Source organism: Podarcis muralis, chromosome 5, assembly GCF_964188315.1.
Source record: "Podarcis muralis chromosome 5, rPodMur119.hap1.1, whole genome shotgun sequence".
Taxonomy (NCBI): Eukaryota; Metazoa; Chordata; class Lepidosauria; order Squamata; family Lacertidae; genus Podarcis; species Podarcis muralis.
The window spans coordinates 14,829,083-14,852,552 of NC_135659.1; the positions used below are offsets into that span (position 1 = coordinate 14,829,083).

The following is a 23,470-nucleotide window of genomic DNA, read 5'->3' on the forward strand; positions in this document are numbered from 1 at the left end:
GGCCGCTGAGAGATCCAGCAGAACTAGGAAACAGCCCTCACCTTTGTCCCTAGCCCGTTGGAGATCATCAACCAGCGCGACCAAGGCAGTTTCAGTCCCGTGATGAGGCCTGAATCCCGACTGGAAGGGATCCAAATGGTCCGCATCCTCCAGGCATGCTTGGAGTTGTTCAGCAACCACCCTCTCAATCACCTGGAAGATTTGAGACTGGGCGATACTTCGCCATACTGGCCTGGTCTAAAGATGTTTTTTTAAGAAGTAGTTTAATGACTGCCTCTTTCCACGGGTCTGGGAATGCTCCCTCACAGATTTTGTGTTGGGGTGTGTGTGTGTGTAAGTAAGGGACGCGGGTGGCGCTGTGGGTTAAACCACAGAGCCTAGGACTTGCTGATCAGAAGGTTGGCGGTTCGAATCCCCGCGATGGGGTGAGCTCCCGTTGCTTGGTCCCTGCTCCTGCCAACCTAGCAGTTCGAAAGCACGTCAAAGTGCAAGTAGATAAACAGGTACCGCTCCGGCAGGAAGGTAAACGGTGTTTCCATGCGCTGCTCTGGTTCACCAGAAGCGGCTTAGTCATGCTGGCCACATGACCCGGAAGCTGTACGCCGGCTCCCTCGGCCAATAAAGCGAGATGAGTGCTGCAACCCCAGAGTCGTCCGCGACTGGACCTAATGGTCAGGGGTCCCTTTACCTTTTCCTTTAAGTGAGAAAGAGGGATGGGGGGAGAGAATGAATTGTCTGAGCAAGATTTAACGGACCTTGTGGATGGGGCTTCCTCATGGCTTGCAAAAGAATAAGTTACTGGGATGGGGAATAAGCAAATACTGTATGTGCAAAGCTACCTAACTTTGAAAGGGTGGTTTGGTGTGCAGAGGCAGGTCAGGGAGCTCACTGAGGGGGTGATATTACCCACATTCCAGATGTCAACATTTATTTAAGGCTGTCCGCATCTGGCGTTCCACAGTTCCTTCTAACTATCTTGTATGTATAATCCAGATTGTTAAAGAAATAGTAAAAACATGAGGGTTCCCACTTTGCCAGTGCATGCTTCTAGGTGAAAAGGGTTCTGATCTGCTAGCAATGGTCTAGGACGATATTTTCTCTAGATTAAATAAAAGCAGTAGAGTTGCATGATAGTTAAGTTTCCAAGATGGAAGGTGTAAGGAAATAGTATATACCATTTTTTTTTTTTTGACAAATCAACATGTTTTTCTTGTTCTGCTCATTTTAGGATGAGAGGGGTTATTTGATTAGAATGGCAGAAACAAAATACCTTATTCCTTCTAGAAAAAGGACAGGGATTAACTCTTCAGAGCATCAAAATGCAAAGGGCTGAGGCTTCAGCTGGTGGGGATTTGGCGTGGGGGTAGCCCCCTTTCCCCTCCACATGATTTAAGAACACATGGAAGGGAATACCTGAACAGAGAGAGACAGTATTTTTAAATATGTTAAAATTTATGGTGTGAGGAGGATACAAAGACTCTTGCATGCGGTGATTTATAATCCCAATGTTTGTCATCCTTCCTTGCCTTAGCCTTCCTGCAGAAATCCTGATTCATGGCATGATCAAAGCTTTAACGTTGATTAGTAATGTTGGAGAGTTGTAATATGGGGAGGCTTGGCTGGCGCCATGTGTGATAATTTTTAGATTCGCCGGTAAAGTCATGCTTCTGCCTGCTTTGGCCTGCCACCTCAATTAGCTATTTCTTTATAGGCAGGTATAATTAGATCTCCTAAAACTGCACTGTTTTCTAAGGAGGGGGCGGGATGGGCTTAAGCGATCTTGGTTTTTCAATACCACTTAGCCACCAAAACAGAGTCCTGCATGTATGCATAACCTCCATGGACACAGTGAATAGCACTAATCTGATGTTTCTGATGTGCTCTGTGCACAGTTTATGTTACGGGGATGCAGTCTCCATTCATGCCGATTGTTTTAAGAACTTTGTCACTAAGAAGCAGTGCCTGAGTTTTCTATTATTGTGTGCCCAGGTGGAGACCCCCCTGACCCCAGGCGACACCCCAGTGGAATAATGACTCGTCATGACAACGTGTTATATAATAATAATAATAATAATAATAATAATAATAATAACAACAACAACAACAACAACAACAACAACAACAACAACAACAACAACAGTCCATGGGCAGGTAGGGTCTCAGCCTGTGTACCAGATGGAGCTGGTAGACAGCTGCCCTGGATACAGAATTGACCTGCACCTCCATGGACAGCTGTGTGTCCAAAATGACTCCCAGGCCGCGGACCTGGTCCTTCAGGGGCACAGTTACCCCATTCAGGACCAGGGAGTCCTCCACACCAGCCCGCCCCCTGTCCCCCCAAGAACAGTACTTGTGTCTTGTCAGGATTCAACCTCAATCTGTTAGCCGCCATCCATCCTCCAGCTGCCTCCAGACACTCACACAGGACCTTCACCACCTTCACTGGTTCTGATTTGAAAGAGAGGTAGAGCTGGGTGTCATCTGCATACTGATGGACACCCAGCCCCAACCCCCTGGTGATCTCTCCCAGCGGCTTCGTGTAGATATTATGTGTTATGGGATTAAAGTTGGCCACACCTTTATTAAACTTTCAGATGTAGGAAGACCTTGGCTTAGGCAATGGGCATTTATCCCTCCCAGTCCCCAGCTGGGGATCTGGGCATAGCTGTCAAGCGTCCCTTATTTGGCGGGACAGTCCCTTATCCCAGCGCCATGTCCTGCTGCTGTCCCTTATTGATGATGTCCCTTAAAATTCCCGGGTTTCAAAGGAAGCAGCTCCTCCCTCCCTCCTTGCCGGCCAGGGAGGAGGGAGGCTCCAACTGTGTTGCTTGGCTGCGTTGCTCACCCAATAAGAAGTTTAAGAACTACGGGGGGGGGGGGTAGAGCTTGCATGCCTTGTGCTGATCAAATTGGCTGCGTTGCCTCGGGACTTGCCTTTGCTCAGCGCTTCCCAGCGGAGAGGTGACGGTGGTTTTCCTTGCGGCTTAAGGCTTCGTTTGGCTGCTGGCTGGGCTTTCTGCCTTTGGCTCAGAGGGGCTCAGAAGTTGAACATACCTGTGCTTGGAAAATCCCTTATTTTGGCTACTGATCCCTTATTTTCAAGGCTGCGGGTCCCTTATTTTCAAATCTGTAAGTTGACAGCTATGGATCTGGGAGACATCAGGGTTATCCAGTCTGTCTGGGAATCGGGCTGGCTCTGGAAGACGTATGTTGAAGCAGAGATTCCGCCTCCCATTTCACCAAAACACAGGGGAGTGCACCAACAACCTTTCAGTCTATGGCCAGTGACTCCCCTCAACACAACCCCTTTAACAGGGAACCCTGGGATTGCCGCTGTGGCAGGGGTGTGGGTGTGTCAGTGCTTCACCCCCCCCCCCAATTCAGGGAAGATAGACTAAAGGATTCCGCCCAAGGTCTATAACTGCCAAAGTTGTGACGTTTTGCTACGGGGAAGGCGAAACCTGCCAATGCAGGGAAAATTCCTTCCCAGTCCTTTAACAGCACCTGTCATAGGACCGCAGCAGCACCCGCATACCTGTAAAGAAGAAACTAAAGGTAAAGGTAAAGGGACCCCTGACCATTAGGTCCAGTCGTGACCGACTCTGGGGTTGCGGCGCTCATCTCGCTTTATTGGCCGAGGGAGCCAGCATGTGGCCAGCATGACTAAGCCGCTTCTGGTGAACCAGAGCAGCGCACGGAAACACCGTTTACCTCCCTGCCAGAGCAGTACCTATTTATCTACTTGAACTTTGAGGTGCTTTCGAACTGCTAGGTTGGCAGGAGCAGGGACAGAGCAACGGGAGCTCACCCCGTCGCGGGGATTCGAACCGCCGACCTTCTGATCGGCAAGTCCTAGGCTCTGTGGTTTAACCCACAGTGCCACCCGTGTCCCTGAAGAAAGAAAGTTAACCTGCAATAGAAGGCCTAAACAAAGGGAGGGGAGAGCAGGTGAAGCTCTGGAGCAGGGGTCAGCAAACTTTTTCAGTAGGGGGCCGGTCCACTGTCCCTCAGACCTTGTGGGGGGCCGGACTATTTTTTTTTGGGGGGGGGGGAATGAACGAATTCCTATGCCCCACAAATAACCCAGAGATGCATTTTAAATAAAAGGACTCATTCTACTCATGGAAAAACATGTTGATTCCCGGACCGCCTGTGGGCTGGATTGAGAAGGTGATGGGGCCACATCTGACCCCCAGGCCTTAGTTTGCCTACCTATGCTCTGGAGACTCTGGAGGCTCCACCCCCTTTTATGCTTAAAGAGCGGACCCTACCCTTACTTGGTCCACTCCCCTGGCTCCGCCTCCCCAGTCACGATTGGTTATTTGAGCTGAGGTTTGGCGGGAACCTCAAGGGCCGTGACTCGGAGAGGTGGTCCAGGTGAGCTCTGCCGGGAGTCACGTAGGATCGGGGGGTGCTGCGCACAGGCACGCAAAGGCCACCCTCCATTTGATATAGAGAGCAGTCATTCTCATTCTTCCCCATCCTTTGAAGTGCCATCTTTCAGATTACAGACATGATGCAGAGGTTGTCTTGCTTGTTGCTGATCTTCTGTAAGCCACGCTGGGCACCTTCTTGGCAGGGTAAAAATCCTTTAAATAGACAAAACGGGATGTCAACGTATCTAAATGGCTAATCTCCTGGGTCAGGAATGCCCTTTCAGTTGTTGGACTTCTCCAACTCCCATCATCCCCAGTCATTGGCCAAGCTGGTTAGGTGGTTTTTTTTTAAGTAGACTTTATTAATTACTTCACCACATAATATAAAGGGTTAATAATTTGCATTTTTGAGCAAAGACGAAAATTTTACATAGCATGCAACATTACATAATTATATTTAATAAAGACGTATATTAAAATACATCTGAAACTTTATGCCTTTTCTAGCCAACCCCCCCTCTAACTTGTCACAACTTCACAATTATTAGAAGGTGAGCTAAAATGTGCAAGTTCAGTATGGTTCGCAAATATGATTTACTTGATTAGCTGTTAGTGTTGCAGTAGCTTTTCTAAACAGCTCTGGCTGAACATGACTCATTAGGCAAGCAATTCCTAATCAGAGTATTACCATGTGGGGGTCTTTTCTTTTTATTAAGATAATTGCTTTTTACAAACTAAGAGTTTTATTATGGTAAAAAGGGGTAAAACTCTTTAAACCAATAAATAAAACTTATAGACAAAAGACCAAATTGGATATAGTTCTCCAAATATTTTAAACTTTGGGAAAATTACATTTGAATGCTCAGCTGGAGATGTCTTGAAGTTCCATTTCTCACGGTCACCTGCTGTCTGTTATGTCTAGAATAGCCCAGTCTCTTATTGTGCTTAATTATCTTTCAGCTGTATAGCACTTAATTGTTGTCATCTAGTAAACTGTGCTTATGTTCTCTTCAGCTATTATGCATAATAGTGTGCTAGCAAAATGCCTTTTGTCTGAAGAGTGTTTTTTGTAATCCCTCATTGCATGCACCGCACCATCCCATGTAGTTTATTATCATTCCCATTTTAAAGGTAAAGGTAAAGGTACCCCTGCCCGCACGGGCCAGTCTTGACAGACTCTAGGGTTGTGCGCTCATCTCACTCTATAGGCCGGGAGCCAGCGCTGTCCGCAGACACTTCCGGGTCACGTGGCCAGCGTGACAAAGCTGCATCTGGCGAGCCAGCGCAGCACATGGAACGCCGTTTACCTTCCCGCTAGTAAGCGGTCCCTATTTATCTACTTGCACCCGGGAGTGCTTTCGAACCGCTAGGTTGGCAGGCGCTGGGACCGAGCGACGGAAGCGCACCCCACTGCGGGGATTCGAACCGCCAACCTTTCGATCGGCAAGTCCTAGGCGCTGAGGCTTTAACCCACAGCGCCACCCGCGTCCCTTTTCATTCCCATTTTACATGACGGTATCTGATACTAGGAGGAAAGGTCTCTTTCAAAGTGCCACATCTCTTACTGCCAGTTTGCTGGTTCTCCCAATCTAAGGCCAATTTTTAAGCTATTTTATATGAAAGTCATGACATTAGTTACCGTATTTTTCGCTCTATAAGACACACCAAACCACAAGACGCACCTAGTTTTTGGAGGAGGAAAACAAGAAAAAAAATATTCTGAATCTCAGAAGCCAGAACAGCAAGGGGGATCGCTGCGCAGTGAAAGCAGCAATCCCTCTTGCTGTTCTGGCTTCTGGGATAGCTGCGCAGCCTGCATTCGCTCCATAAGACGCACACACATTTCCCCTTACTTTTTAGGAGGGAAAAAGTGAGTCTTATAGAGCAAAAAATACGGTAAATACTTGAAAAGTCCTGTGCAATCTCCACTTCACATTATTATACTGATTTAGCTCATTCATGAGAACCAGGCACTTAGACCAAGGGAAGTAAACCAAGGCCTGTGTTTCATCCAAACCCACAGAGAGCCTGGGCCAGATTCCAGAGTTGCCCTGATGATGCAGTGACCACTAGGCAACCCAGCTCAGCTCTTCACTGCTCTCCTGTCTCTTAAAGCAGCTCAGTTAATCAAAACCTTTCCCGTGCTTTTCATCAGCTTGCTAATGGTTCTGCTACCTCCAGCAGCTGAGCCAAAGTTTCTCTGCAGGCTTGGCGCCACTTCCATTTCTCCTGGACCACAGTGACCTGTTCACTGTGAGGCTTGGAGCAATTCTGCCTTCCCCACGTTCTCCACTTCACCATCCTGCAGATGATAAAAAACTACACGAACTCCGTCCGGTCCAGATTGCTCGCCGGCAGCTTCCCACTTTGCAAATTCCTAAAGCTGCTGTAAGGAGTGCGGCATTGCATCTACTTCCGTGGTTCCCAACAGGGGGGCAATTTGATTTTTAAGGGGGGTTGGCAATTTGAGAATGAGTTATTAACAGTGAATGGCCTTTTAGGCTTCCTCCACGTGAATAGGAGTTCACTTTTTCAATAATAAGAATTATATGTCACAGGGGGGGGGGGGCATCAGGATTTTAGAGATGCTCAGGTGAGGCATGGCCAAAAAAAGTTTGGGAACCACTGATCTACCGTATTTTTTGCTCTATAAGACTCACTTTTCCCCTCCTAAAAAGTAAGGGGAAATGTGTGTGCGTCTTATGGAGCGAATGCAGGCTGCGCAGCTATCCCAGAAGCCAGAACAGCAAGAGGGATTGCTGCTTTCACTGTGCAGCGATCCCTCTTGCTGTTCTGGCTTCTGAGATTCAGAATATTTTTTTTCTTGTTTTCCTCCTCCAAAAACTAGGTGCGTATTGTTTTCTTGAATTTGCTTTCTTGAATATTGCTTTCTTGAATTTGGTAGAAATAAAAACAAAAGGCATACCTGGCTCCCAAATGCTAGTTAACTCTTCTTCTAGAAATCTGACTAGGTTGCGTGTGTGTGTGTGTGTGCATGCATATGTCTCTTAATTTTACACTTATCTGTACTTTCCTATAACCTTTTGGTATTACTGTGTGAGTGTAATGTATGAAAGCACCTAATGCCTCTGAATACCAGTTGCTGGAAATCATGAGCAGGAAAGTGAGATTGTGTTTGTGTTCTGCTTTTGGGTTTTCCACAGGTATCTATTTGGCCACTGTGAGAATGGGGTGCTTCACTCTATGGGCCTGTAGCTTGATTTAGCAGGGCTTTTCTCATGTCCTTATGATGTATGTGCTTTAGGCTGCAATCCTATACACACTTGGGAATAATAATAATGATGATGATGATAATAATAATGTTATTATTTGTACTCCACCCATCAGACTGGGTTGCCCCGGCCACTCTGGGCGGTTGAACAATGTGGCTTACTTCTGAGTAAGGATTGCACACACTGCCATTTAAATATGTTATACCGCTTGCTTTCGGCACATAGTAACATTTGCTTAGTGAACATGGGTCCAGCTGAGATCCAATTGCAATATGTACTGCGGAGGGGCAGGAGATCCTGGAAGGACTAGAGATCTCGTCAACTATTCAACTTCTTGCTCGTCCAGGTTGCCATTCCCAAGCGCTGGAATCTCCTTCTCCGGTAGTAACCCGTACTCATTTAAGAACGCCTCCACATCCACAGCAAAAAACTCCTCACTGAACTGTTCGGTTACACTAATGAAATTGCTGACGAGCTCCCCACCTTTGTACACAAGAAGCGTTGGGAGGACGTCGGTGGAGAAACGGTCTCCGGCCCCTGTGTTGGAAGCCTTGATCTTGCAGAATTTCACCGTGGAGTACTCGGCAGCAAGGCACGACAGGCTGCTGTTGAGTGCCTCGCAGCCCTTGATGCCATCTTCGTAGATGTGGACAATGACTGTGGTGGTTTTCCGCTCCTTCTCGACAGCTTCCAGGAACTGTTCCCCGTTCTGCAGCTCCGAAAGGTAGCCGTACTTTGGCCCGAAGCTCAGTCGCTGGTGCATGTCCTGCATACAACGCTTTCGATACTTCCGTAGGCAGCTTTCGTCTTCCATGTCTTCGTTAATTAGCTCGTACTCTTGCACGCTCATCTGGAAACATTTGGAAGAGTAAGCGGAATTATTATGGAATAGGTAAAAGGTAAAAAAAGGGATGCGGGTGGCGCTGTGGGTTAAACCACGGAGCCTAGGACTTGCCGATCAGAAGGTCAGTGATTCGAATCCCCACGACGGGGTGAGCTCCCGTTGTTCAGTCCCTGCTCCTGCCAACCTAGCAGTTCAAAAGCATGCCAGTGCAAGTAGATCAATAGGTACCACTGTGGTAGGAAGTTAAACAGCATTTCCATGCGCTCTGGTTTCCGTCATGGTGTCCTGTTGCACCAGAAGCTAGATAAATAGGCGGGAAGGTAAACGGCATTTCCGTGTGCTGCTCTGGTTTGCCAGAAGTGGCTTAGTCATGCTGGCCACATGACCCGGAAGCTGTCTGCAGACAAATGCCAGATCCCTTGGCCTATAGAGCGAGATGAGCGCGCAACCCCAGAGTCGGTCACGACTGGACCTAATGGTCAGGGGTCCCTTTACACTTTACCTTTAAAAGGTAAAAAAAAGCTAAAGGACCCCTGGACGGTTAAGTCCAGTCAAAGGCGACTATGGGGTTGCAACGCTCATCTCGCTTTCAGGACGAGGGAGCCGACATTTGTCCACAGACAGCTTTCTGGGTCATGTGGCCAGCAGGACTAAACCGCTTCTGGTGCAACAGAACACCATGACAGAAACCAGAGAGCACAGAAACACTGTTTATCTTCCCACCGCAGCGGTACCTATTTATCTACTTGCACTGTTGTGCTTTCAAACTGCTAGGTTGGCAGGAGCAGGGACAGAGCAACGGGAGGTCACCCCGTTGCAGGGATTCAAACTGCCGACCTTCTGATCAGTAAACCCAAGAGGCTTAGTGGTTTAGACCACAGCACCACCCATGTCCCTTATTACAGAATAGAGTGATTTACTCAATGAACTTCGCCCCATGGAACCTCATGGAACAAGAGGAGAAAACTTTGAGAATAGGAGAGGAGCGCTTGGGTGCCATTTCTTGAACTTTTAATGATATTTTCTTTAAGTTGTATCTATGATCATACTCTTGGTGTGGATGAAACTTCCCTCCTGATGCAAACAGCAGCTTTCAAGGGTGGGGCTTCTATTGCATCCTGCTCTCATAACCAAGAATACTGTTGAATACTAACGCATGGGACACGGGTGGCGCTGTGGGTTAAACCACAGAGCCTAGGACTTGCCGATCAAAAGGTCGGCAGTTAGAATTCACGCAACGGGGTAAGCTCCCGTTGCTCGGTCCCTGCTCCTGCCAACCTAGCAGTTCAAAAGCACGTCAAAGTACAAGTAGATAAATAGGTACCGCTCCGGCGGGAAGGTAAACACCGTTTCCATGCGCTGCTCTGGTTCGCCTGAAGCGGCTTAGTCATGCTGGCCACATGACCCGGAAGCTGTACGCCGGCTCCCTCGGCCAATAAAGCGAGATGAGCGTCACAACCCCAGTCACGACTAGACCTAATGGTCAGGGGTCCCTTTACCTTTACCTTTACTAACGCAACAGTCCTAACCCCACTTACCAGCAAATTCAATAGGATTTACATCTAAGTAGGTATGGTTATGATTTTGCTGTAAATTAGCACATCAATAAAGGAAGTTGAGCGGGCAAAGAAATACAGAACCCTTAGGGCACACAGATGGATAAATTGCCAAAGCCATGTTTGCAACTGTGGATAGATATTTTTGCAACTCTTGTTGAGTTATGGCAGTATGAATACCCTCGAGGAAGCAATTTGTTTTCTCTTGAGTGACATTAATGCCGATGTAACACACAAAGTGGCTTTCTTTTTGCTCTACTAGCAAAATCAGAAAGAGAGAACTAGATTAAATTGCTGTAAACTGCTGTGGAGATACAGAGATTGGCTTCTTAGGTATTCCTGACATGATGTAGGGTTCAGAATTTTAAACTCTTGCATTGCTGCATCGATCTGTTGCAGTATGTATTTGTCATGGCCTTTGCCCACAACAATAAAATAGAGTGGATTGAACATATGAACCCGCTTGTTTCTCCAGCATGGCTTAGTTTTGTGAATACTTCAGCATGGTAAGACTACATACACACGATTTAAAGCACTATGACACCACTTTAAGCAGTCATAGCTTCCCCCAAAGAATTCTGGGAGCTGAGGATGCTGAGAGACTTTAAAGGTAAAGGGACCCCCGACAATCAGGTCCAGTCGTGGCTGACTCTGGGGCTGCGGCGCTCATCTCGCTTTATTGGCCGAGGGAGCCGGCGAACAGCTTCTGGGTCACGTGGCCAGCATGACTAAGCCGCTTCTGGCGAACCAGAGCAGCACACGGAAACGCCGTTTACCTTCCCGCCGGAGCAGTACCTATTTATCTACTTCTACTTTGACGTGCTTTCGAACTGCTAGGTTGGCAGGAGCAGGGACCGAGCAACGGGAGCTCACTCCGTTGCGGGGATTCGAACCACCAACCTTCTGATCGGCAAGTCCTAGGCTCTGTGGTTTAACCCACAGCGCCACCCGCGTCCCAACAAAGGATGTGTCAGAAGACTTTACAAGACTCCTATTTCCTCCTAGAGCTACAATTCTCACAGTTCTCTGTGGAGAGAAGAAGAAGAAGAAGAAGAGTTTGGATTTGATATCCCGCCTTTCACTCCCCTTCAGGAGTCTCAAACCGGCTAACATTCTCCTTTCCCTTCCTCCCCCACAACAAACACTCTGTGAGGTGAGTGGGGCTGAGAGACTTCAAGGAAGCGTGACTGGCCCAAGGTCACCCAGCAGCTGCAAGTGGAGGAGCAGAGACGCGAACCCGGTTCCCCAGATTAGCAGACTACCGCTCTTAACCACTACACCACACTGGCTCTCAAGAGGAATGGATTGTTAAGCCATTCTGGAAATTGTAGTTCTGGGAGGGGCTTTGACACTCCTCCCATACTGGTCACGTTGTGCGGATGCCTGATGATCGTCTTCCAAAGCAACAACTCTATTCCGAACTTAAAAATGGAAAGCGTAATGCTGGTGGTCAACAAAAGAGGTTCAAAGACTCTCTCAAGGCAAATCTAAAAAAAATGTAGTAGCAACACCGACAACTGGGGAACACTGGCCTGCGAGCACCCCAATTGGAGAACAGCCTTTCCCAAAGGTCTCATGGGCTTTGAAGATGCTCAAACTCAGGACAAAAGGGAGAAACGTGCTAAGAGGAAGGCACGCTTGGCAAACCCTCACCGTGATCAACTCCCGCCCGGAAACCTATGTCCCTGCTGCGGAAGGATGTGTGGATCCAGAATTGGCCTCCATAGTCACTTACAGACCCACTGTTAAAACCGTGTTCATGGAAGGCAATCTTACTCAACTGTAAGTGATCGCCAAAGAGAATGCAAGGGGGAATCCGGACTGGACCAGAATTTTCTCTTCTGTGGAGGATCTTTATGTGTGTATAACACCACTCTTCTCATGAATTCTGGAAATGCAGGTGGTGGCATGGCTGCTCAGTGCATTGATGGCATTTTCTGATTCCTCACCCCATTTAATCACTTCCATTGTGTATCTCCACCCCACTCTCTTACCTTGCGACTGAATCGCTCCCTGGTGTCTTTATCGTCCCTACTTTGAGAGCGATAGGGTGAAGACATCTGTCTGATGAGAATCTCTTTCTTGCTTACAGGAAGGGCGTTCCTGTCTTTACTTTCCAATTTAAACTTTCTCCAGTCGTTGATCACTCCTTTAGGCCCTAGGAGAAGGAAAGGTGGTTGTTATTTCGTATTCTTTCTTTTAGGGGTTTGCCAGCTGCCTCGACGTTCAGAACAATGAGTCAAGGGCTGGAGCTTACTAAAGGCAAGAATGCAAAATGCACAATGCTCAACATATATGTGTGTGTATGTGTGTGTGTGTGTGTGTGTGTGTGTACACACACATTGAAAAGCAAAACCCAGTATAAACAACATTAAAAAATGCATTTAATACAGTGCAACTGCTTCAAACATATGGTACAACAGAACAATTGTTGAGTGGAAAAAAATGCACGACTATCCATCTATCATAATATAAGTATAACTTTAACATTCTTGTCTTTTCAAGTAAGATTTTCATAGAATCATAGAATCATAGAGATGGAATAGACCACAAGGGCCATCGAGTCCAACCCCCTGCCAAGCAGGAAACACCATCAGAGCACTCCTGACATATGGTTGTCAAGCCTCTGCTTAAAGACCTCCAAAGAAGGAGACTCCACCACACTCCTTGGCAGCAAATTCCACTGTCAAACAGCTCTTACTGTCAGGAAGTTCTTCCTAATGTTTAGGTGGAATCTTCTTTCTTGTAGTTTGGATCCATTGCTCTGTGTCCGCTTCTCTGGAGCAGACAGATTTTCAGTACAGTCATACCTCATGTTACGTTTGCTTCATGATACGTTTTTTCAGCTTGCGTCCCACGGTGACCCAGAAGTACCAGAAAGGGTTACTTCCGGGTTTTGCCGATCGCACATGTGCAGAAGCGCTAAATTGTGCTTCACGCATGCACACCAGCTCCAAATTGCGCCGCGCACCTGCACAGACACGGCGCTTCAGGTTGCAGGCTTTTCATGTTGCGAACGGGCCTCCGGAACGGATCCCGTTCGCAACCAGAGGTACCACTGTAGTCTGAAAGAACCCAGAAAGGAAAAGCTATCATGATAACGTATTGATGACAAAGCTCTGTGGATGTCCCATAAAGGCTGCTTATTGTATTTCCGGCAGTGGCAGTTGTGGCCTGGCACAATGGGAGCTAGGAGGGGTAGGGAGGCTCTGCCACACCACTGCTGGTGGCGTCTTCTGTCTCATTTGGTTGCTAAGACTTCAGGGACTTCCTGCCTTGGTTTTTAATTTAAAACACCCAATAAGGGCCGTTCTAAAGGGGTGTTGGAGACAGACCTGAGGGAGCCTGTCTCTACTCGGGTCATATATTTCAGCTGCACAGTCAGCAACGGTTGTCTCACCTGCCCAGCACACTTGTTGCATTCTCCGAGGGAAAGTGAGCAGTGTTTGCATGATATTGCTGTGGAATTATTCAGTTGCTGTATTCAGGGCCATGGAAGAATTTGCCTGTAGATAGATTGGGCCCATCTGGTGGCTTTTGCCTACCTCATAGCAACTGTCACAACGTCTGGCAGAAAAGGCATTGGGTTGGATCGTTAGTCAAAACTAGAAACGAGGGTTTAGTGTACTATGGGCTTCTGGAGGAAAGTTTTGGAAGACCGTTCGAGTTCTGAAACGTTCGAAAACTGAAAACTCAATAGCTGACAGCTAGGCCTCAGGATCTTGCACTCATCAGATGCCACGTGGCATGTTTGATTTCCAAGGCGTGTTCGAAAACCGAAGCATTTACTTCCGGGTTTACGGCGTTCGGAAACCGAAATGTTCGTCAACGGAGACATTCGAAAACCGAGGTACCACTGTACCTGCCATAGCAGGCAAAGAATTAAGGCATTCTGCTGTGGAGATATTCCTTAGAAAGGTGACCTCCACTTGCAGAATACAGTGGTACCTGAGGTTAAGAACTTAATTCATTCCGGAGGTCCGTTCTTAACTTGAAACTGTTCTTAACCTGAGGTACCACTTTAGCTAATGGGGCCTCTTGCTGCCGCCGCGCAATTTCTGTTCTCAACCTGAAGCAAAGTTCTTAACCCGAGGTACTGTTTCTGGGAAACCCAGCCAGATGGGCGGGGTATAAATAATAAATTATTATTATTATAAATTATTATTAGCGGAGTCTGTAACCTGAAGCGCCTGTAACCTGAAGTGTCTGTAACCCGAGGTACCATTGTAATTTTAGTTTAAAGGTGAAGGAAGCAAGCATTCAGGTGCTCTTTTAGATGGTGTTGCGTGGAGGGAATTTCAAGAAGAAATTGGGGGGGGGGGGCAAACACCATAGAGGCTATGTCCCCCTACCCCTTTTAAAAGTAGAAGTGTCTGTAACCCGAGGTACCACTGTATATTAAACTTTATGTCCCCACTAATCTACCATTGATAAAGTCCTTCTCTTCCTCTGTCGAGTTCCTCATTGATGGGCCCTTGGTGCTTGATGTCTAACAATAGTTGAAATGATAGGTCTACTTTCTTCAGATTTACCTCATTCACATGTAGAGCGATGTATACCAGTGTCCCTTGCAATTTCCCAAAGCAATGAATATTCCTGAATACTTACTTAATAATGGGTCATAATCCATACAATATGTTTTTGTTGCTGTTACTATGGATACATAGTGCAAGAGACACGTAAGAGACATTAGCCCACGAGTAACAAGGCTTTCTTACCTGTATGTATAGCTTCTGGTGCTTCAAGTTCCTCTTCCAAACTAAGCTCTTTTTGCCCTTCCATTGCCGTGATTGGATTGACAGACACTAACAGGATCAAGGAAGACAACAGTAAACACACGGGCAGATGAGCTACATGCTTTCAGAGTCTGCTAACATGTACTTTTATGTTGTTACAGCTTTATAATTACTGCTCTCCTTATGAAATCATAATGAATAAGTCTCCTATTAACATCTCATAAAGTTTAAAAAAAAGAACACTATATCCAGTTTTTAAAAGGGGTTATTAAAAGAAGTCTAGACTAGAAGCTTGCTACAGACTATGTAGAATGTGATTAAAGGGCGCAGGGTTCTCCCTGTGATGCGCCGTCATTTACTACAGATATTCCATGCTTTTCTGATCTATTATTATATATACACACTCGTAAACTTGCCATCCAGGAAAGAAGGAAGTTAAGTTTGGACATATTTAACCGCGAGGCTAGGTGTGACTATGTATTTGTCTACATTTTTCTTGTCTACTGAAAGTTGTTTGGAGACCTTTGGGTGACAAGCAACTGATAAGTTGAAGAAACAAACAATGTATTGATGCATTTCCACCCTGAGTTGACCACATATGATGTATACACCTCCAGGAACCACAGCCTCCCATGTTTTGTAGAAATGTCTGGATGTCCTACAAACATTGCATTCGGCCCGCAGTGACAAAGTAGGGGACCTGTCTTTTTCCATGACAGTACTCAAACCTTTTTTTGGACGCGGGTGACACTGTGGGTTAAACCACAGAGCCTAGGGCTTGCCGATCAGAAGGTCGGCGGTTCGAATCCCCGCGCCGGGGTGAGCTCCCGTTGCTCGGTCCCTGCTCCTGCCAACCTAGCAGTTCGGAAGCACGTCAAAGTGCAAGTAGATAAATAGGTACCACTCCGGCGGGAAGGTAAACGGCATTTCCGTGCACAGCTCTGGTTCGCCAGAAGCGGCTTAGTCATGTTGACCACATGACCCGGAAGCTGTACGTCGGCTCCCTTGGCCAATAAAGCGAGATGAGTGCCGCAACCCCAGAGTCGGTCACGACTGGACCTAATGGTCAGGGGTCCTTTACCTTTACTCAAATCTTTTATCTGTTGCCTTGTGGGACGTCTTTGGGAGAAGTAAAGGCTAAGGAGTAAACCTGACAAAAATCCGGACTGGAGTCCTAAGACAGTTGTATGTTGGCTTGCATGCCTCCTTCCAGCAACTCCTACAGCCAAGCTGGTGCCAAATGTATTGCTCTACTTTCCTTCGGACCACATCAGTGAGGCCAAGAAGACCTCTGTACATACCGCCCAGGCTTGCGCCCCAGAGAGGTTACTTCTGTGCTTCTAACACAGCAAAAAACAACCATTACAAGTTATCAGTCTCTGCAGCCACAGCTGGCGCTGTGATTCTCCAACTCTTTGACTTCAACCCCTGCAAGGGCACTCTGTTGTCTCTCGAGACAGATAGATGCCAACAACAAGAACTTGATCCTTTGATTTGATACGCAGCCAGTATTTTGGCCCTGTAAATGGTTGTATGTGTAGATTGGGGGCCAACCTAAGTCTTCAAAAATTAAAAAGGAGATTTTCAAAACAAGGAACTGGACCTTCTAGGTATGTTTGTGTTGGACCACACCCAACCTGAATTTATTGAAAAGTCCCTTTGGCTTCAAAAAAGCATAGTACTATTGAAAAGTGTGTTATTTTAGAGGGTCCTAGTGAATTAGCCTCAAGCTGTGAATGCAGAGCTGCTCTTTCTTTGCTCGGTGACAAAACTGGATAAAACACACAGCTCACGCGGCAAATTCAGACTTCCCCATCACTCTCTACCCCTGGCAGAGATGGAAGAGTCGGTTAACATTGGGAGCTACCTTGGCAACTTGCTTCTTTATTCCTTCCAAGTACAGTGGTACCTCGGGTTAAGTACTTAATTCATCCCGGAGGTCTGTTCTTAACCTGAAACTGTTCTTAACCTGAAGCACCACTTTAGCTAATGGGGCCTCCTGCTGCCACCGCGCCACCGGAGCACGGTTTCTGTTCTCATCCTGAAGCAAAGTTCTTAACCTGAAGCACTATTTCTGGGTTAGCAGAGTCTTTAACCTGAAGTGTCTGTAACCTGAAGGAACTTTTTAAATTTTATTTTAAAGGTGAAGGAAGCAAGCATTCAGGTGCTCTTTTAGATGGTGTTGCGCGGAGGGAATTTCAAGAAGAAATTGGGGGGGGGGGCAAACACCCTAGAGGCTATGTCCCCCTACCCTTTTTAAAAGTAGAATCTTATCAACTTGGAATGAACAGACCCACCCTTTTTGGAAGCACCCTTGTTTATGTGCCACTGAGTTAAAAACACCACAGCTCCTCAGGGGCCAAATAGACCAAACAAGGCCACCACTTTAGTTTAATCACATCTTCCTCGCTCGAATATAAAGCAGTAGAGGGGATGCAGTTTTTCCACCACATGGTGCCCGTCTGTGAGCGAGGAATAATTTTATCTCTGCATTTTGTCACTTCAGGCACTCTTTCTTACTCAATAGGTAATGGCTTATATACCTGAAGGAGCATCTCCACCCCCATCGTTCAGCCCGGACACTGAGATCCAGCTCCGAGGGCCTTCTGGCGGTTCCCTCATTGCGAGAAGTGAGGTTACAGGGAACCAGACAGAGGGCCTTCTCGCTAGTGGCGCCCACCCTGTGGAACACCCTCCCTTCAGATGTGAAGGAAATAAGCAGCCATCCTGTCTTTAAAAGACATCTGAAGGCAGCCCTGTTCAGGGAAGTTTTTAATATTTAACACTGTATTGTTTTTAACACTTGATTGGGAGCTGCCCAGAGTGGCTGGGGAAACTCAGCCAGATGGGCGGGGTATAAATAATAAATAATAAATTATTATTATTATTATTATTATTATTATTATTATTATTATTATTATTATTATTTCCACCAACCCACTCTGCAGGCCATTATGTACCCTACTTTACAAAGATATTGCTCTATTGGAAGGACTGCCTGATCCAAGTCCTGTTTAAGGAGAATTAACCATCAGTCAGGAGAAGAAGGCCCTTAAACTGCCCAGCTACACCACAAGGTAAAGGTAAAGGACCCCTGGACGGTTAAGTCCAGTCAAAGGTGACTATGGCGTTGCGGCGCTCATCTCACTTTCAGGCCGAGGGAGCCGGCGTTTGTCCACAGACAGCTTTCCGGGTCATGTGGCCAGCAGGACTACACCGCTTCTGGCGCAATGGAACACCGTGATGGAAACCAGAGTGCATGAAAACGCCATTTACCTTCCTGCCGCAGTGGTACCTATTGATCTACTTGCACTGTTGTGCTTTTGAACTGCTAGGTTAGCAGGTCTCCTGGTCACAGCCTGCCCTACTAGGGAAAAATATTACGTTTCTATTTAAATGACAGTAATTATTTCTAAATCTGCACCTTTAGGTATAATTCAGCATATGCAAATTTTGTACAAATCTGTGTCCTCTTGTTTGGTGAGGTGTGAGTAACCTCTCCATCACCAGGGCAGCTCATAGCTGGCGCTAGAGAGGTGGACTGTGGGGAAAGCAGCTCAAGTGATGGTGACTGGGAAAGTAGGCTTGTGTGTGTGTAAGAAAGTTCACTTCCCAGCCACACGTTTGTGCTGTTTTTATTGTAAAAAAATCAGACATCCCTCCTGTTTTATGAGCTAGCAGGGCAGACATATGAACGGCAAGCATTGTGACACCTGTATCTTTCAGTTTGGTAATCCCAATAAATGTGTTCAGGTTTAACATGAATTGCAAAAAAAAGTTTGCAGACAGTTAACAAGTGGTTTTGGAGTCTTTTTCTGGTGTGTGGTTCTGAAGGTGAGACAATATTGCTACGTTTGAAATTAGAAATTAATTTGATTTGGGTTTTGTTCTGTTTGGCCTCCAGAGATATCCCAAGGAAGCAAAACTGGAGCGGCAAGTATGAACAGGAATGACTGGCTAGCATCAAAAGAGACACGTATCTTGACTATGCAGCAAATTAATTACAGAAATATAGATTTACTACTTCCTTGAATTTTGCAAGGCCTGAGGGACTACAGGGCACCAGAGTAAAGCAAGGGAAGGGGGAATAGCTCAGGGATGGAGCAGGTAAATTGCCTGCAAAATATCTCAGCTTCAGTCCCTGGCATCTACAAGTAGACTTGGGAAAGACTCTTCTTGCCCGAAGAAACACTGAGCTGAAGCTAGACAGTAGCCAACGCGGTGCCCTTCAGATGTTGTTTGACTACAACTCCCATCAGCCCCAGCCAGCATGGCCAATGCTCTGGGATGGCCAATGACATTGGCAGTTGTAGTCCAGCAATGTCTGGAGGCCACTCCTGTTACGGGGGTATATGGATGCTACTAGTCCAGGCATAGGCAAACTCGGCCCTCCAGCTGTTTTGGGACTACAACTCCCATCATCCCTAGCTAAAAGGACCAGTGGTCAGAGATGATGGGAGTTGTAGTCCCAAAACATCTGGAGGGCCGAGTTTGCCAATGCCTGTACTAGCCTATTTCTCTGTCCAAGATCTCTAGATTTACCATTTCTGAGGGGTTTTTAAACTGGATTTTCTGCAGGATAATATGGGGCTTTATACTTTATCATTTATATTTTAAACTGCATCATTTTCTTACAGAGAAAACACTTGGATGTTGACAAACACACACTCCCCTCATGGAAAAACACATGAAATTTATAGCACATGCATCTTACAGCAGCAAATTCCCCTCCTTTGACAATATTTGGTAAGGGTAATAGTCTGCATGCATATACAGCAAAATGCTTACATATATGATTGTTACATGTGGCAATCTACACATGCACTAAAGTATCATGGGGAAAATACCCCCCCCCCCATATTTTTTACCCAAGAAGACATGGCCTCTAACCTTTCTCCAATGAAAAGAGGGACATCCTATTCCATACCCTCTAATATTTCTCCGATGAAAACAGGGGCGTCTTAAGGTAAAGCAGGACATTCTAGGATCAAATCAGAAGCTGGGACAGCTTTTTGTAAATCTGGGACTGTCCCTGGAAAACAGGGACACCTGGAGGGTCTGTTACACATTCTGCCAAAACAATTTTTATTTTTTTAGCCTAGTGGTTACTATATTTAGGCTATTCACTCAGCCTAAATATAGGGAACTGGGAACCAGCTTAATCACCCTAAAAGCACATAAGACAGTGATAACTATCTATTTCCCAACTGTTGAGGTCTAGATCTTGTGAAAAATAAAAAATCATATTCAACATTATTCCAGCACACTTGGCACCAATTCCCCATTTTGGGTTGCATGGCTCATGTTAGCTGTTACAAATACAAAATGTCTCTCCATACTGAAAACCATGTGTTGTTCTGTAGTGGCCTGTTATCTCTGAAAATGTTGCAAGATGTGTTGGCATAAAAAAACCATACCAGATTAAAACAGGTCATATGATGGGAAGAAGATAAGTCAACCTGGGGCTGGCTGACGCAGAACCCTGTCAGCCTCACTTTAGTTCACTGGGGTTGATGAGAGGGTTAGTGGATTTACTCAAGTCTATCCTCTTTAGCAGAGTTAATGCAGTTCCTTCTTTGGAACGATGGAAACATTTTAAATGCACCCAGGTCAAAATTTCACTCGACATTAAAAGTTATGTGAACTCGGCCAACAAAGTTGAAAGTGATTATTTTGGCATTAGTGGCAGCAAGAACAACAACATTGAACCTCTGTTTTCTGCGGCTTAGCAATATTAACCAGTTTCTTATCCCAGTTACCATTGTCTCTCTCCCACCATTTTAACATGTCAGGCAAATAGGTCTCCTGTGAATTTAGTTTAGCGTTGTTTAAACTCGTCAGAGCTTTTGGAAACATATCAATGAATCTTAAACAAGATCAAGTTTAATGGGTAATGGTAGAAGCTCTTCCATGAAAGAAATTCTAAGTCTAATTCTAAGACTATTTGTGTATGCAACCACAGCTGTGTGGATGTTACTGGCCCAGAGATGGAAAGAAGATACAGTACCTGCCAGAGAAGAATGGCAGATCAATTTGATGGATTATGCCAAAATGGCTAAAATGACTGGAAGAATCAGAAACCAGGAAGATTTTAATAAGGAATGGGGAAAATTTATAACTTATCTTAAAAACCATCGTAAACAGTAAAAATCATTAGTGGGACTGGAATAACACTTGTAGTTTAATGGTGAATTTTGGACACAATTGAGAAGTAAAAGATTTGGATTATTATAAAAGATTCAGGAGGAAACGATTAACGATAAGACCCACAAAGGGAAGGAAGGAAGTCCAATAGATTCTTTGGAATCTTGTTTCTATGTTGCATGTTGGATATGTGACTGAAAAATCATGTATCTATGTACAGTGGTGCCTCGCAAGACGAAATTAATTCGTTCCGCGAGTTTTGTCGTCTTGCGATTTTTTTCATCTTGCGAAGCACGGTGTCGGGAAAGTTTTGGAAAAGCTTCAAAAACCTCAAAAAGCTTTAAAAACCTCAAAAAAGGCTACCACACCGCGTTCTATGAGTTGCTCCTCGAAGTCAAGTCGCAACTGTATTAACGGTGTTAAGAAAAAGGAAACAAACTTGCAAGACGTTTCCGTCTTGCGAAGCAAGCCCATAGGGAAAATCGTCTTGCGAAGCAGCTCAAAAAACAAAAAACCCTTTCGTCTAGCGAGTTTTTTGTCTTGCGAGGCATTCGTCTTGCGAGGTACCACTGTAACTCTAAGTCTTCACTTACATCATGCAATCAGTTGGGATGTCAGTGCAGGCCAAATCTCAGCTTACACAGCAAAACTGCAAACTGGCCTGGCTAATATTTCATGTGAACTGAAACTGTGTACTCAGAACAAATCCCAGAATCCTCAGCAACATGCAAGGATTCTGCTGGAGATTTTCAGGGTTGGTTCTCTCAAAAGATCGGTATATATGGAAAGGCTTTACTGAGAGTAGAAAGCTTGAAAGTCAATGAATTAGTTGCATGCGCATCAAAATATTTTTGATGTCTATCCCTGGAGACCTTTGAACAAAGTAAGTTGGTTCTAATAATGGAACGAATAACTGTTGTTACATTAGATCTCATCAGACTCTCAAAGATATATTGGGTTAGAATTCAGGGAATGGTGAATCCATTTTTCTCAGTTTCTCAGTATTAAGTTGAGCTGTCCACATTTTCCCCATCAGATTGTCATTTTCTTTTAAAGTCATCACGAAAATTCACCCACATTTTAGTGGTAATTTTTCCTAATATAAACATTTGTGTGAATTTTTCATAATATACACATTTCCGCATAGCAATGCTCCTTAACATAATGGATTTTGTATGCTATTGTAATTATTATTTGCATTTTTATGCACACTTTACCCTGGTATGTGTATTTTTGTACTTATTACTGGAGAAAGGCATTGCAAAATTGGAAGAAGTGGGAATATCGGAGGATGCCTGTATTTCAGTTCACATGCTGTTTCAGAACATGGGAATCAGGCAGGCTTGTTTTTAAATGCAAACTGAGTTGAATTCTGCCCCATCCCCAATCCCTAGGCTAAATGCAGATATTCCATAAGTGATATTCGACTCACACAAAGGCAGTTCCCAGTATTGATTCTCTGCTCCCTCTGCCAACCCCTGAACCCAAAAAAATCTGCTCTAATGAATCAAGGCACCTTCCAAAACAGCATAGGAGTTGATACGAAGGGGTGCAGTAGAGGGAAGTAAGATAGAAAGGGGTAGGCAATTTTCACCTATTAGCAGAAGCTCCTATGGATCAAGCACTGTGGTGTTCACAGAAGGATACTGCTGGTTCCATCCTTTGGGCCTCTTTCAGACTTAAGGATAAACCATGATTTATCATTATGAGGATGTGCCTAGCCCCGCATACTCTCCCTCACTTCTGGCATATCTGGGGGGAGGATATTTGAAGGTTCGACGAACCACAGCTTGTGGTCTTGCTATGTTTGAACCTGGACAAACTGTGGCTAGTCTTAATTATGGTCAGCAGAAACAAACCAATTGCAAACCATGGATTGTGAAGCTGGCTTAATTTAACTAACTCTAGTTAAGATTAATGGCAGTCAATAACAATAATAATACGTTTTAAGCAGTCAAGATGGGTGAGGTATTATTATTTATTATTATTATTATTTAGGGACGCGGGTGATGCTGTGGGTTAAACCACAGAGCCTAGGACTTGCCGATCAGAAGGTCGGCAGTTCGAATCCCCGCAACAGGGTGAGCTCCCGTTGTTCGGTCCCTGCTCCTGCCAACCTAGCATTTCGAAAGCACGTCAAAGTGCAAGTAGATAAACAGGTACCGCTCTGGCAGGAAGGTAAACGCCGTTTCCGAGCACTGCTCTGGTTTGCCAGAAGTGGCTTAGTCATGCTGGCCACATGACCTGGAAGCTGTACGCCGGCTCCCTTGGCCAATAAAGTGAGATGAGCGCCGCAACCCCAGAGTCGGTCATGAATGGACCTAATGGTCAGGGGTTCCTTTACCTTTACCTATTATTATTATTTATACCCCGCCCATCTAGCTGGGTTTCCCCAGCCACTCTGGGCGGCTCCCAACAGAATATTAAAAACATGATAAAACGTCAGGCATTAAAAACATCCCTAAACAGGGCTGCCTTCAGATGTCTTTTAAAAGTCAGGTAGTTGTTTATTCCCTTGACATCGGATGGGAGGGCATTCCACAGGGCGGGCACCACTACCGAGAAGGCCCTCTGGCTGGTT

General features: G+C 45.7%; 1 protein-coding gene across 1 annotated transcript; it reads right to left on the reverse strand.

The window, feature by feature from the left end:
• Positions 1-7,786: 7,786 nt before the first annotated feature.
• On the reverse strand, positions 7,787-14,791 carry PDC (phosducin). Its single transcript, XM_028732014.2, has 3 exons — positions 14,728-14,791; positions 12,004-12,167; positions 7,787-8,459 (listed from the first exon to the last, which is right to left on the reverse strand). The coding sequence occupies exons 1-3, from the start codon at positions 14,789-14,791 to the stop codon at positions 7,932-7,934; spliced, it is 756 nt and encodes a 251-aa protein (XP_028587847.1). The 3' UTR covers positions 7,787-7,931.
• Positions 14,792-23,470: the final 8,679 nt, after the last annotated feature.